This window comes from Rattus norvegicus, chromosome 11, assembly GCF_036323735.1.
Source record: "Rattus norvegicus strain BN/NHsdMcwi chromosome 11, GRCr8, whole genome shotgun sequence".
Lineage (NCBI taxonomy): Eukaryota > Metazoa > Chordata > Mammalia > Rodentia > Muridae > Rattus > Rattus norvegicus.
The window spans coordinates 75,432,861-75,449,497 of NC_086029.1; the positions used below are offsets into that span (position 1 = coordinate 75,432,861).

Consider the following 16,637-nt stretch of genomic DNA (forward strand, 5'->3'; position numbering starts at 1 on the left):
CCCCACCCACAGTGCCTGGCAACTAAGACCAGACAGAGGTGCAGCGGGAGATGGACGAGCCTCCGCTAGAGGTTCCAGATGAATCCTTGAACCATGAAAACGCAGACCAAACCCCAGATAACCAGAAGACCAACACAGAGGAAGCAGGCCAGGTCCTTCACAGAGGTTCTGAACATGCTGGGGTTGGATCCTCTGAGCCAACTGGTGACAAGGTTTCAGGCCAAGGCGCTAATGCAGGGTATAGACAGGCCACCCGAAGAACTTCTGAAGAGGCAGAGCAAAGATCTTCTCAGCCAACTGAGCAAAGATTGCCTGGCCTTGTGGAGAGGAGAGCATCTCAGCCGGCGGAGCGCAGGCTCTCTGAAAGGAGAACCTCACAGCCACCCAGCCATCCACTTCCCAGCCTATCTGAGGGGAAAACCTCTGAGAGGATAGATGGCCAAGTGTCTTTGCCATCTGGTGGGAGGTCTTCTGAGCAGGCTGACCCAGGAAGTTCGGAGCAGGATGACCTGAGTTCAACAGATGAAACTTACTATGCTTCAGGAAAGAGTCAACGCCAAACGGATTACTGGTTTGAAGACCCTAGTAATCCCCACAGGCTCAGTGAGGAGATTGAAAGGGACATTACCCAAGTTAGGCGAACAATAGAAAATCATTCTGGCTACCGCTCATACTACAAAACTCTTGCCCGCACTGAGAACCAATCATTAACTGATATCCATGACATCAGAGAAGCTGGCCAAAGAGTACAGCCTTGCACGTTTGAAGACAATGAAACAGACATCCCATCCAAAGTTTCAACTGCGGATGAAACAGAAAGCACAACCACTGTCCAGGCCTACACCCCATACGACACTGAAATCATGACAGACACCCAGTCCTCGCGTGAAAAGCTCCCCTCCATCACAAACAAAGTGTACTATCCCTCCAGTCCAGAAAAAATTCGAACCACAGAATTCACTGCTGTGAGTAAAAGGGATGTGTTGGGAGGTTGGATGCTGTAATTGGTAGGACCTGTGAGGTTGAAAACAAGACCACCCAATAGAAAGATACATGCTAACGCAGAGATGAGAGATAAACCTTATAACTAGCACATACGACCCACAGGTCTCAGGAAGGGTGCAGCACAAAAGAGACGTGTTGCCTCCTAATGATCGCCGAGCCGCTCGGGAAGGATCAGGGAAGCAGGATTTAGGAAACCAATGTTTCTGGTTCTACTACTAACCCTGTAACACTAAGTCACTTCTCACCCTGGAAGCATAGCAGGGGAATTTGAAGGTCACTGGAGGGGTTGGGGATTTAGCTCAGCGGAAGGCCCTGGGTTCGGTCCCCAGCTCCGAAAAAAAAAAAAAAAAAAGAAAAAAGAAAAAAAAATGAAGGTCACTGGAAATCGCCCGTGTGAGGGCAAGTATTTAAAGTAGAAGAACCGAAGGCATCCTTCCCCCAGGTTTTGAGGTGCTTTGTAGTGATTAAGGCTAAGTTGAGTCTCTCAAAGAGCTGGCCCTGAGGGTCTGCTGGCAGTTACTTTAACAGATATATTTTCTTCACTGGTGTAACCACTGACACTTTAAGCTCTCTCGCTCGCGCTCTCTCTCTCTCCTCTCTCTCTCAGACACACACACACACACACACACACACACACACACACACACACGATGAAGGTAGTGTATCCAGTATCTTTCTTAATTCTTGGTATGAAATCTTAATTCTTGGGTTAAATTTCATCAAATCCAGATACAACTGGTATCAACAGCAAAAAATAAAAAAATAAAAGAAGTGCTGTTACTTTTAGATTTATTTAAAAATAAATTAATAAATCTTTTGGGGTAAATATTTCAATTTCAGGATATCACTACAGAACTTGAGCAAAGAAGGAGTTCTCAAAAATACAGTCAAAGTTACAGAGGACGGTTCCCTCTGATCGTTTTTGATGATCCCTACCAGGTTGCACTCCGCTACATGGAGAAGCACAGTGTTCTTCAGATATTCCAGGTAAAGCTCTTAAGTTTTACCTTTCTCCTTGGTTGTGGTGGAAGAAATTTGCTGGAAAAGGTGGGGGCAGGGCAAGAGAACACAGTCTGTTTCAGAAATTAGTGTTGTAGGCTTCCTAGTTCCTCCTAGTTCCTGCATTTATAAATCTCATTGATCCCAGGATTTAAAGTCCAGCTTCCTTTAAAGATAGTTCTTCAGCACAATGGAGGTAGGAGGAATTCTCGCAGCTCTATAATGTGGCTGGCTCTGTTCCAAGCATATTTCTTTTTCATATTGGTATTATTTGACAAGAAATGCAACAGTGTGTAACACTGTAACAGTGTGTGCGGTGAGCAACTGATTGAGACAGGTGTAAAGGTAGAGTAGTTCGCCTCAAACGTTGCGTGCGAAGTGGGAAGGTTTGAAGCAGGGTATAGACCGCTGGTTCTCAGCCTGATGTCAGTGACCCTTTGGTGGGAGTTAAATGACTCACAGAGGTCACCTAAGACCAACATCACACACCGATATTCACATTATGACTCACGACAGTAGAGAAATTACAGTTACAAAGTAAAAACCAAGACAATTGTATGCTTGGGGTCACCACCACACCGAGCTTCATTAAAGGGTTGCAGCATCGGGAAGGTTGAGACTCACTGGTATAGGGAAAAGAACAGACACCACACCCCATCAGCCCCACCACTCAAGTTCTAAGTCGGCCACATCCTTGTGAGTTGGGGGATATTACTTAGCATCCGTGGCTCTCAGACTCCTCCTATGAAATGGGGATTTTAAAATATCTACTTCATTAGCCCTGCCTTTTTGACGTTTCCGTCTTAAAATGCTTTTCTTTCTGGTTGGGACAGCTAGGTTTCTGCCTTTAATCAAAGACTAGGGAGTGATAAACGGAAGGAGGAAATGTAGTAAAGAAAGCAGAGTTTGGGGGCTGTCAAGGTAGCTCCGTGGATTCAGAGCCCTTGCCTTTTGATCTAAAATGCCTGGTGATCTGAGTTCAAGCTCCAAATCCCACGCAAAGGTGGAAGGCGAGAACTGACTCCATGAAGCTGTCCTCAAACCTCCACATACACACTGAAGTACACACGCGTGCGCGCGCACACACACACGCGCGCGCGCGCGCGTGCGCGCGCACAAACACACGCACACGCACATGCACACGCATGCACACCTACACACGCCTAATAATAAATTTAATTTTTTCAAATATTGACTATTCTATAATTTTCAAATTAAATGAAAACAATGTTTATGAATGCATTGTGATATTAAGGAAAATAAATTATCTAATATGTATGTTGTTTAATAAAATATATAAGGGGCTGGTGAAGTAGCACAGCCAGTGGATGTTTACCTCACATGCACAAGGTCTACAGCACCATACAAATAATTGATTAATTAATTAAATATGATTTCCAAGTAGATATTGGATACAGAATTGAGTGATAGGTAAAGTAAGCCTATTTGAGTATATTATTCCTGAAATTTACCTAATTATTATTACCTGCAAATGAAAGCTTTGTTTACTTTAATGTTTTGAGTTATTTGACAACAGCAAAAAGTATGGAAGTCAGTGTCACAAAACTGATATATCCTTTCTCATTTAATGCTAAAACTAAACATTCTATCATGCTACAGAGTCAAGCATCTCAGAAGATTGTATGTAAAGCTCCCGTGTTTTAGGCCATTATTTTATTCTTTTTTGAGCAATTAACTTATTAATTGATCATCTAATGATATCACAGTTCTCACAACACTTTAAACTCTCCCACCACCTTTTCGGTCTTCAAAAAAAACCTGAAAAATGCATTGTTACTTATTACATTTTGATCCCTCTAAATGTGATCTTAATTTGCCTGATTTCATCCAAATAAAGTAAGTAAGGGGCTGGAGAGTTGGCTCAGTGGTTAAGAGCACTGACTGCTCTCAAAGAGGACTCAGGTTCAATTGCCAGGACCCACGTGGCAGCTCACAACTGTCTGTATCTCCAGGATCTGACACCCTCACACTGAAATACATGCAAGCAAAACATCAATTCACATAAAATAAGAATAAATAAATCCTTGAAGAAGGAAGGAAGGAGGAAGGGTGGGAAGGAAGGAAGGAAGGAAGGAAGGAAGGAAGGAAGGAAGGAAGAAAAAGAAAGAAAGAAAGAAAGAAAGAAAGAAAGAAAGAGAGAGAGAGAAAGAAAGGGGAAAGGAAGAATGAAAGAAGAAAAAGAAAAGTAGGAAGAAAAGAAGGAAGGAACAAAAGCAGGTATTAGGAGACATGTGGATGTCTTTCAAATGTCTCTGCAACATTCTAGGGTAGGGCTGCAAATCTCTCAGAACCAAACTACGGTGCGTTGTGCTTTTTCTCAGCAGATCACTGAAAAACTAGTCTATGAAATGCCAGACGACCCACTGCGTTTCATGCTAGACCAGGTATGCACTGGGAGAGGGAGCCATCCTTCTTTTCTCGTTGTTGGAGAACTGCACGTATGCAGCCAGATGAACAGCTCCAGGTCATCATGAAGGAACCCCACTCACAGCTTCCAGTCAAGAGTTCTTACTAAAGTGTAGAACGAAGATAGGTATGGTGGCTCACCTCTTTAATACCAGTGCTGGGGAGGTAGAGGTGGGCAGATCTCTGCGAGTTCAAAGCCAGCTAGGGCTACATACTGAGACCCTGTCTCAAGCTGAAAAAGAATTTCTCCAGCATCACAGAACCCTCTCTCCTCACGAGTTCCCAGAAAGGAATGGCTTGTTTTGACCTTTATAAATAACATGCTCACTTTTCCTTAAAATTTTACTGTTGAACATTAATCATAAAACACCTTCATTGGGGCTGGAGAGATGGCTCAGAGGTTAAGAGCACTGACTGTTCTTCAAGAGGTCCTGAGTTCAATTCCCAGCAACCACATGGTGGCTCACAACCATCTGTAATGGACGCCCTCTTCTGCTGTGACTGAAGACAGCTACAGTGTACTCGCACACATTAAATGTTAAACACACACACACATACACACACACACACACACACACACACAGACTTTTGTTTAGACCTATGAGCTCTCTGAACTGTCTTTGAATGGAACCATCTATAGCCAGTAACATTTTTGTCTTGCCTTTTTTGCCCAAAATTATGTCTGTGAGATGGATCTGTTGCATGTAGCTGTTCATCCATTTTCACCATGTAGAATGCTATTCGCCATGTAAAAAACTATGACCAAGTCATTCTCTTTTCATGGACATGCTGATTATTTCCAACTTGGAGTTATTACAAAAAATTACTGCTGTAAAACTTCCCACCCATGTCTTTCACAGGTACATGTCTCCTGGCTCTGTACCTTACTGACTGGATTGTAGAGCATGTGTTTGCTTAGCTTCAAATGGGTTGCTTCCCTTTTCTAGCATGAGTGTGCCAGTTACACCCCGCCCCCACCAGCTATGCCTTTCCAGTGTTCACCGTAGTCACTGTATTTAGCCATGGCTGTTGGTTCAATTCAGTGTCCTTCTGCTTACAGAGCGTTTGTAAAGACTTATTTTTCTATGGTATGGCTTCATGTCTTTCCCATTAGCAGCAGGCTTCTATATGTTCTGACCCTGTGTGTTTGGTTAATCAAGTGTTCCCTATATCCTTCTCTCTGTCTTACCTTATAGCTCTTATCTTTTGATGAAGAGAAATTCTTAAGTATAGTATCAAATGTAACAATATTTTTCTTTATGATTAATACTTCAACCATCTTATGTTAGAAGCTTCACCCACATTTGATGATGGCTTCCTACGTTATTTTGTGTGCGTGTGTGTGTGTGTGTGTGTGTGTGTGTGTGTGTGTGTGTGTGTGTGTGTGTGAAGCAGTTTGCTTGCTTGTTACCTTTCACATCTATGTCCACAATCTTTAATCAAATTCATGTGTTATATGAGATTAGGCAAAGTTTCACTTCCTTCAACCATCAAAAAAAAATCACCATAATGTGCCCACTGATCTGAATTTCAATCATTCAGAATATTTATTTATAATTGTTTCAAAATAAGAAAAATATCACGGCTGAAATAACTCAGTACCTAATAGAGAAATCTTTCCTGCTTTAGTCTTCTTTAAGCTCATCTTTGATATTCTTGGACCTCTATTTCCATATTAGTTTTAAGAATTATTCATGAAGTTACACAAAGTTGTGCCTCTCTCTATATACACACAACTACACTAGCACAGTGCTTCTCAACGTTCCTAATGGTGTGGCCTTTTAACACAGTTACTCGTGTTGGGATGTATTTCATTGCCACTTCATACCTGTAATTTTGCTACCATTTTGAATCATAATGAAAATATCTGATATGCAGGACATCTGATATGCAACCTCCAAGGGGTTATGCAGGAAGAGTAGAAGGAAAAAAAGTATGCCCAGTCTTAATCTTCTTTATGAATACACTTTGATCTGTCTGTCTTGTCAAGAGGTATCTAATCTTGCATATTACCTTTTGGACTCCAATAATATTCATATCACATCTCAGCACACACTCATGCGTGCACGTGCGCTCGCACACACACAAACACACACACCCCCTTCAGGCCTAAAATTACTTCTACTAATTCTAGTTTAAATGATACCCTATTCCATATGACCCCCCATGCCTCTTTTTTTTTTTTTTTTTTTTTTAGTGATGCCTGTAGGAATCACCTTCACAGACCAGCACTGTGAATGTGCAGTCAGATTGTCTGTCTGTTCATGTTGTTGCCGTTTTGGTTGGGATAATGACTGACGCAGTGCATTGCTTAGGGTCTCTGGAATAGTTAATGCTGAGTGAAAGTGACTGCTTTGTTTTATCTTATTTTCTCTTTAAAAGTGTTTTGTCACTACCCCACCCTTAAGTGACAAGTTTATTGTTTGTAGCTGTCGTCGCTCACATTAAACGGGTTCCCTTCTCATAAACTCTCTGGCATTTTAAAATAAATATTATCAAATTCAAGCTTTTCTTTATTTACCATTGAAGATGACTTATGATTTAGGCGGGGTGATTTTGGCAAAGGGGGGAACTTTTTCCCCATTTTTAGAACTTTTCTGTCATACATGCAGAAAATTGCACATGGCCTGACTGACTAATGAAGTGATTGGATCTATCAAAATCACCAACCGAGTTGCTGTTGGAAGATGGGTCTTAAGGGGTCTCCCATGACTCAAAGCATGGAGCAAAACACAGGAAATGGTAGCAACAGCATAGCTTTATTGACAGCAAGTGCAAAAAGCACACTCCACGGAGCAGAATCAGTCGTGGGCAAACACATGGCTCAGGAACTGCCTTGCTTCCAGTCCAGGGATTTTAATTACAAAGGGGAAAGGAAGGGTTCACTGGAGGCGTGGGTCTCTCTTGAGCTGGCCTAGGTTATATAACCTTATGCTTACTGAGCATGTGTCAGCCATCCCATGATCCTCTCTGCTATAACGAGAATGATAAACAGTTCATATGCTGTAGCCTTTAAGTTCTTTATGACATCCCAAAGGTCATCTTGAGACTCTCTCTCTCTCTCTCTCTCTCTCTCTCTCTCTCTCTCTCTCTCTTTCTCTCTCTCTCTCTCTCTCTCTCTCTCTCACACACACACACACACACACACACACACACACACACACACACACATTCGGACTCATGTGTATCTCTAGGGGAATACCTCCCTGGGTTTTACTTCCTAAACACGATCTCATTGGAGGGAGAGATGATCGCCAACTGTCCAAGAGATAGTATGGGCAAGTCCAAGGGGGACAGTCTTCTATTGCTAGGCTCTGGAGTTAACCCTCTGAGTCACACAGACCCGCTTTACCCCCTCAAAATCGAGACATGTTACCATCTCCTCGGAACTGAACTCAGTGCCTTCCTCTTTCTCCTATAAAAACTACCAATTGTTGAGACTGCTAAATGAACGTCCTTTTAAATGTCCTTTAAAAATTTAACATGAGTGCAATCCAATAGGCATTGTTTACTGGAGAGCGTCCTTCTTTGATTAACAGTACGCTGATGAGACTCGCTCATTGGATTCTTATCGGTATCCCTTTTTATCTGTGGATTCGCTATTCTGAGTTAGACATCAGTGACCAGCGCGGGTTGTTATGGATGATGCTACATTAAACATACAGACACACTGAGGTCTTGGCGCACATACACATCTACTTCTCTACATATCCAAGCCCAGAATTGAGACATGGAATATTGCCATAAATAGTGGTGTGTGTGTGTGTGTGTGTGTGTGTGTGTGTGTGTGTGTGTGTGTGTGTGATGTCCATGACAGAAGAAGATAGAGTTGCAAACAACTGTGAGGCGCCTGACCCGGGTGCTGGAAACTGAACTCAGTTCCTCTGGAAGAACAGCAAGCTCTCTTAACCACTGAACAACTTCCCCAGGCAACCTGTATTTTACTTTTGAATCTCAGCTCTTTCTTCTACACTGTGGATACTGAAGTTTGGTCTCTTGAACATGGCCCACATTTCCTCAAAGCTGTGGTGGTGTTTGCTTGTGTCTTTTTTTCTTCAAGGCTGTCTGAATGTGAACTTTCCTCAACCCATCTTCAGTCAGCTCATTCGTTCTCAGCAGTAATAAAAATGATTCAAAAGAGATTGTATGCTTTGTTGTAGCAACGCCAACCAAAAAGGGGAAAGGGAACTGCACTCCAGTAAGATTAGAAGAGAATTAAATGCCACCAGGATGAGCTAAATGTTTAAACAGCGTCAAAGCTAGAGGAATAAATAACTAGGCGGTTTAAAGAGAAGGAAGCCAGAGAAAGGAAAAAGAAAAGAAGATAGAGAAGAGTAATGTATGTAGAATGAAAGTATAAAAAAATACTAGACAGAAAGCAATAGAGAAATACAGAGGGTAGGGTGTGGTGACTCACAACTGGAATCCCAATGCTTCCAAACCTACGGCAGGGGGATTGCTGTGAGTTCAAAGCTAGCCTAGCTACATAGTGAGTTCTAGGCAGTTCTGTGTAAAAACAGACTGACAGGTGAATGGACTGACTGACTGACTAGCTTACAAAATGATTTAAAAAGGAGAGGAAACCACGTCAGAATATCTTCCTGAGAAAAGGGTGGGTTTCCCACTCCCCTGCCTGGATTTTGCAAGTTTCTTAGGGACAGCTATTTTTCTATCTGAAATCCAAGCAGTTTAAACCAGAAATTGCTGTTTGCTGACTGAGGCATCAGTATATTTCCCTGCTAATGGAGCAAGTGCTGGAGCTGCCCTCAAACATGGCGCCCACCAGCTTAAACCAAAGACCCCTAGTTGGATACCTTCTCACCAGGTACTTACCTGATGTGGGAAATTTCCAAAGAGTGCCCTCTTTCTACCATCTATCCTAGTCCATTGTGAGCCTGCAAAGCATCAGGCCAAGCAGTCTATTGGCTATGGGACAGGGATGTGATTGGTCCTCTGTTCCTTGGATCTACCTGTTCTGCCTCACCCCCACCCCTCCCCCCACCCCCACCCCCTCCCCCCAACCCCCCTCCCTGCTGCCTGCATCCTTTTGCCAGATCCAAGCAGCCGAGCCCACCCCTTTCCCGTTGGTTCCCTTCCTCTGTGGCACGGCCCACAGCTCAAGCCCTCCTTTGCTTCTCCACATAGCCCATTTCTCCCTGCAGCCAGGCACCGGATGCTCGGTTCAGATTCACACAGGTACAGGAGAGGGCTGGGTGTCTCCTAATGCACCGTCTTCTCATACATACACAACTCCCTTTGTTGAAGCTGCAGTGTTTTCCTTTGGTGGTGTCATATTGTCCTGATTCTTTGTTATTTGTGTGGCATTGTGTAGGTCTCTGTACATTAAAGCAGGAAGCCCCATTTTTATTAGTTCCGGCATTTAAAGTCTTCTATTAATAAGGTACGAACAATAATAGGAGCTCCTCTGGGATTGACTTGAATTGGAACGAGAGTTCTCAACCTGTGGGTCTCTCTCTCACTCTCTTTCTCACACACACACACACACACACACACACACACACAAACACACACACATATGTATACCGATCATAAGAAATACATATTTGGTTTACAATTCATAACAATAGCAAGCTTATGGTTATGAAGTAGCGTGGAAAATAATTTTATGGTTGGGAGTCACCACAACATTAAGAATTGTGTTAAAGAGTCACAGCATTAGGAAGGTTGAGAACCACTGGATTGGAGCCAGGGCCTGTGCCTGATGCTAACTTTTCTGTACAGACTAAAGTTAGTGACAAGCGTGCAACCCATCTGGCCCCTGGGTAGACAGGAATATGAATGTGTGTGTGTGTGTGTGTGAGAGAGAGAGAGAGAGAGAGAGAGAGAGAGAGAGAGAGAGAGAGAGAGAGAGAGAGAGACTGAGCTATAAAGCTGACACACTTAAGGAAAATGTGGCAGGTTTTGTTGTTGTTTATCTATGTAGTTTATGTTTCTAAAGGTCTTCATTCATTTGTAAATGTCCCAGTTTCTCTCTGAACTCTTTTCTTTGGATAAAGCAATGGCTTGGCTCTTCTTAAATCCACAGACACCTCCACCATCCGTACTCTGTAGCTCCCATCAAGTGTACGTATGCATGTTAGTTTGTGTCATGTGCAGGTTTATGTGTAAGCACGTGGAGGCCAGAGGTCATGCTTCAATGTCACTTCTCAGGAGCCGTCAATCTTAGTCCTTCTAGACAAGATGGACCTGGAGTTTGCCAATTGGGCTGAATGTCCAGTGAGCCTCAGGCAGGGAGTGGTTCTCAACCTCCGAATGCCTTTGAATACAGTTTCTCATGTTGCAGTGACCCCCCAACCATAAAATTATTTCATTGCTACTTCAACTGTAATTTCACTGCTGTTGTGAATCCTAATGTGAATATCTGTGTTTCCTGATGGTCTTAGGAAGTCTGTGAAGGTACTGTTCGACCCCTGAAGGGGTCATGACCCACAGGTTAAGAACCAGTGACATAAGGGATCCTCCTGTCTCTACAGCATGCTTGCGGTGGTACCCAACTTTTATGTCGGCACTGGCAGCCTAACTCAGGTCATCATGCCTACATTGCAAGCACGTTATCCAGGCCTTGCACGGTGATCTTTGTAAATCAAATTTCAGTAATAACATTTCTACTGGGAGGCCAGGGGAGCTGAGGAGGTGAGTCACACCAAAGGCCAACGTGAAGCAGTTGTGTTTTTTAATCTTGGTGTTCCGGTATGGGAGGTAGAGAATTCCCAGCAGACACTCGTGCTCAGCTAGTCTGCTATACTTGGCTGAAAAAGAGCAAAGAGATCCCACAAGCAAGGTAGAAGAAGACTGACAATCCAGGTTGTTCTCTTACCTCTGCATGTGCTCCAAGGCACCCAAAGTGCACATGTTCTCAGGGGTGGATGTACACAAACACACACACCACACACATGCACACATACACACACATGCACACATATACACTCATGCACACATACACACACATGCACATGCACAAATACACACACACATATACATATACATACACACATATGAACATATACACACATATGCACATATGAACATATACACACATATGCACATATACACACATGCACATATACACACATATACACACATGTACATGCACATAAATACACATACACACATATACACACAAAATACACACATACACACATATGAACATATACACACATATGCACATATACACACATGCACATATACAAACATGTACGTGCACATAAATACACATACACACACATATCCACACAAAATACACACATACACACATGTACATGCAAATATACACACATATGCAGACATATATACACACGTGCACACACACGCACACACACATACACACATATGCACACATACACACACATACACATATATACATACATGCACACACACATATGCACACACACATATATATACATACACATACATACACACATATGCATACATACACACACATACACACATATGCACACATACACACACATACACATATACACATACATGCACACACACATATGCACACACACATATATATACATACACATACATACACACATATGCATACATACACACACACACACACACACCAAGACCATGAATTTGAGAGAGAATAGGAGGGAGGAAGGAAATTCTATATGGTCTTTGCTACTTCTGCCATTGCCTATGTTTTTCTTTCCTCTTGGTGTATTTCTCTTTCCTGGACAAGGATACCCTGATTTTAAAGACCCTGTTTTAATCATCTAAATTATAAGGTCATCTTCAAGTCAGTATCTTACCTTGCCTGCTTGCAGTGGGTGGCATTTTTAAGTAGCCTGTGAGAGCACTTTAGACAACCTTTTTTGTTTGTTTGTTTTGGCAATTCTGCAACTTTGACATTCAGCAGGTTAGTTCCCATCCACCTTGACCGTCTGTAGATTTTTGGGTGCGGTAACAGGCAGGTAAGTTACCAATAGGTAGAGCATTTTTGGTGAATCCTCATCCGCATTACATTTTCTGGACAAACGTACTCGGATGCGATACAAACATTCCTTATTCCCTTGGCCCAGGAGGCTTTATTAAGCCTGGTGGCAGTGTGCACATCTGGAGTCCCCATTTCCTTCATTGCAAATTTCTAGATTTCATTGAGTGCCCAAGGGGCACACTTCAGGGATGGCAGAACGCCCTTTCTTCTCACTACCCTTCTTTGTGGGAGACATTCTGCTGGGCCCAGGTAGGAAAGAACGGTTGTGGGCGACACTCTTGAATGCTCTGAATAGCATGCAGACTGAGTTCAGCTATTGTCCTTTGTGGAATGTTGGGGGTTTTACTGGCTGGTAACATGCTTAGAGTTAAACCCTGAGTTCTAGCTTATCCTTTATGACTGATGTCTTAGCTCAAAGGTTCAAGCACTGACCATGCTTCTTTGAAGATGCCCCACGAGCGCATGTTTCTGGTGTCAGATGGGCACAGGGCTCAGAAACACAAGGAAGGGATCTTCTTTCATGCACAGTCTCTGCTCCCTCTTTGGGATCTGGCCATGTTTGACCAGGCTACTTCACTGCAGAAAGACTAGCTTCTATCCGACTATGCTTTCTATTGGCTATAAATTGAAAAATAGAGGAATTAATTCCACATTGTCATTGACTACTTTTGGTTAATCCCAGAATTTGTAGGGTCTTTCAGTTTCTTTGTTTTGTTTTGTTTGCTGTTCTTGAAATTTGTTTTTGTTGTTGTTAGTGGTAGTGGTGGTGGAGGTGGAGGTGGAGGTGGTGGTGGTGATGGTGATGGTGATGGTGGTGGTGATGATGGTGGTGGTAATGGTGGTGGTGATGGTGATGATGGTGGTGGTGATGATGATGGTGATGGTGGTAGTGATGATGGTGGTGGTGATGATGGTGGTGGTGATGATGGTAGTGATGGTGATGATGGTGGTGGTGGTGATGATGGTGGTGGTAATGATGGTAGTGGTGATGATGGTGGTGGTGGTGATGATGGTGATGGTGGTGGTGGTAGTGGTGATGATGGTGGTGATGGTAATGATGGTGGTGGTGGTGATGGTGATGGTGGTGGTGGTGGTGGTGTGTGTGTGTTAAAGGATAGGATCTGTGTTTTGTCCATAATACTTAGACATTACTTGCACTTTTGAATGTTTCCTCCTACACATGAGCAAAATCTTTTTTGGGGAGTGGAGGATACATTCATTTAAAGCTTTTATCACAGAAATTTGAATTGTGGTATTTTGTTTACTTCAAAATTAGTTTCTAATTTTAATTATGATTTCTTCAGCTTGTGTTTGGACATTGGACTTTTTTCTATTAACTGTTAGGTATTGAAGTCCATGGCTGTTTCTGGGTTTCTAACTCGATCGCACTTTGTTAACAGACCCTCTGGAGACTGTCAAGTATTTGAAATGTCTTGACTTTTATGGCTAAGCATATGGCTGGTGGTGGTGAATGGTTTGTTTGGAGTTGGGAAGAGGTTCCTTTTGAAGTTCTCAGGAAATGGTGTAATATTGTGTCAGCGGGGGAGCATGCCCAGTCCTTTGAGCCTCCCAACCCAGTTGGGGTTGCCTGTCTCCTGTCTACACCAGTTCTTTCCATCTCTGCAGTCTGCATGTGGTGGTGGTGGTGATGCTAGGCACACTTTACAATTGCTGACAAGTGACCTTACAACTGCTTTGAACTCTCCACCCTGAAGAGGTGTACCGTGACCTAGGACACTATTCTGACCATACCAGTTCTGCTTCAGTTAGTGATTAAATGTGGTGTACTTTCACCTGCATAGTTTTTAAACTTCCTGAGCCCTAAATCTTTCACCATATTTCCTACTAACAGGGTATCTCTGAGTTTTTGTTTTTCTATAATCATTGTACAAACACAACAAGCTTTCACTCAGCAAGGTGTTGTTACAGATGTGTAGAATTTCTCTTGTTTCCCACAGGCCCTTTCAGTTCTGTTTCTCTTGTCCTTGCTGTTTTTTCACTTTATTTTTCCCTTTGTCACCATAGAATTGATACTGTTACTTTTTTAAATTTCTAAGTGAAACATTTTTTAAACTAATATGGTTTTTAGGGCACTTTTTAGAGCTATATAAAAAAAAGGAACAATGTATAATGAGTTATTTACCTTCTCACCCCACCCCTATACCCTCATCCCTCATTTCCCCTTTATCAATATTTTGTGTTTGTGGTATGTTAATTACTGTGAGCTAGTGCTGACACATTTCCTAACTGTACTTGACAATAGTGTTTCCTCTGTATTGTTCAAAGGCACAATATAGATCTTATCCAATAAATTTTGACAGAGGCATGTGACACCCCCCAACATATACTGTTACAGTCTCTGTACAAATAACCCTACTAGTGATTTTTTTTAAAAAATGTTTTCTGTTTTGTTTTCAATCGTGTTGGTGGGCAAGGTCTGACTGTGGCATGTTCACATAAGTGTAGGTCCCCACAGAGGCCAAAAGGGGGTTCTTGAAGCTGTCGTGAGCCACCAGGGGGTCCCAGGAACCTAACTCAAGTCCTCTGTGAGAGCAGAGGTGTGCTTTAAACCCGGGCCAGCTCGCCAGCTTTTGTGTCTGTATTTTTATAACGGTTTCTCTAGAGATTACACCATGTGTCCTTAATTGATGAAGTCTTAATTTATTTGATCTTGGTCAGGCCGAGGACTTCTAGTTAAACTTCTACGTATTTCAGCCCCAGGAGAAGTGTTAGTTCTGAGTATATCAAAATTCCAAATGGAAACTCCTTTTTTTATTCTCCTTAGGTACAGGACATGATCAGACACAGAGACGAAAGGGAGGAGGACATGATCAGACACACAGACGAAAGGGAGGACATCTGAAGACGGACCTCCCCGCAGCACTGCTTACTGTCAACAGTGTCACACTGTACTCCACCTGCTCCCACTTGAAAAATGAGTTCTCAGTAGGCGTCGGTGGTAACTCTGCCTAAATATGGTCTTAATTTTTAGGTCAGAATATATAGAGTGCCTTTGTAAATTTCACAGAACAATTATAGAAATCTCTGGATAATCACACAAAATATACACGTTACGGCTACTCACGCGTTGATATTTCAACACTTACTCCCACAAGCCTGAACTGGAATAAGGTCTCCAAAGGGATGAGTGAGTGCTCGTAACCACGCTCAACTCTCAAAGAACTCGAGAACCTCACACGGCCCTAAGCTGCTCACGAAACTCCAGTTGGAAATGTGTGAGAAACATTTTTTTTTATCCTTTTAAACAAATGATTTGTGTCAGGTATGATCCATATGGTGGCGAGAAAATATTAGTCCCGTTTTCTTTCTAACAGAAATGCATGTTACAGAATGCATGTTACATTCTGTCATTAGTGAAGGAGATTTAATCTTCTGATTCTTGGCTGTCGGTAAAACCCAGACAGGCTCTACTACCCTGGACACATCTGTGCAGGTGAAGCAAAAATGTCACTTCCTCCTCACCTTTATCCCCTAAAGAAACCTGTATCATGTGTAATGTGTAACCAGTCAGACTGGTATCTCACAGCGGAAAGCTTTAGCCCAGTCTATCTGGAACTAGAGGATCTGGTTGGGAATCATTCTTGAGACGATGGTTTGATTCTTTTGTATGCTGAACATTCTTCTGTGTGAACAATGAGGCTGACTTGATTCTTTGTATGGTTAGCTAACAATGTGGTATGATTACGTGGCTGTATGGCCTGAGACTTCAATCTCGGACTCTACTGCATTGACTCTGACACCCGTTTCTCCTAGTTATTATTCCCAAGAGTCCTATATGATTCCAAGGTCATGTACACTTTTCTTTAAGCTGTTCATAAAACATGCATGTGTTCAAACTCAATAAACGTGTTCTCTACTCAGATAAAGATATGGCGTGCTTGAAAGATGAGCTGAAAGTTGATGAGCCGGCGAGGACCTATGGAATAGACTAGTCGTGTAAACTAATCGGGAGGTCCAACGAGATAACCATTCCTATTATTAGTGGTAGAAATAGAGAGGCTATGCCAGCGCAGTACCGAGTCTGTGCTTGGTTGGTGGTGTGCACTGTCTATTTCAGCATTTAAAAGCCTGAGCGTGACAATCTGAAGTTCAAGGCCAGCCTGGGTTATGTAACAAAACTCTCTTAAATGTGAAAAGAAAACAAAAAAGGGCTGGTAAGATGGCTGAGTGCGTAAAAGTGCTTCAAAAACCAGACGACCTGAGTCCAATCCCTAAATCC

At 42.7% G+C, this 16,637-nt stretch overlaps 1 protein-coding gene across 4 annotated transcripts; it reads left to right on the forward strand.

Annotated features, from left to right (window-relative positions):
• Tex55 (testis expressed 55) lies at positions 1-16,284 on the forward strand. 4 transcript variants are annotated; one of them, XM_006248378.5, is made up of 4 exons: positions 2-965; positions 1,846-1,992; positions 4,347-4,409; positions 15,183-16,284. In XM_006248378.5, the coding sequence occupies exons 1-4, from the start codon at positions 51-53 to the stop codon at positions 15,258-15,260; spliced, it is 1,203 nt and encodes a 400-aa protein (XP_006248440.1). In that variant the 5' UTR covers positions 2-50; the 3' UTR covers positions 15,261-16,284. The 4 variants fall into 4 exon arrangements, with proteins under 4 accessions (XP_063126933.1, XP_006248440.1, XP_017453652.1 ...); XM_017598163.3 differs by having other exon boundaries at positions 4,350-4,409; XM_063270863.1 differs by lacking the exon at positions 15,183-16,284 and having other exon boundaries at positions 1-965; positions 4,347-4,557.
• The last annotated feature ends 353 nt before the right edge of the window (positions 16,285-16,637 follow it).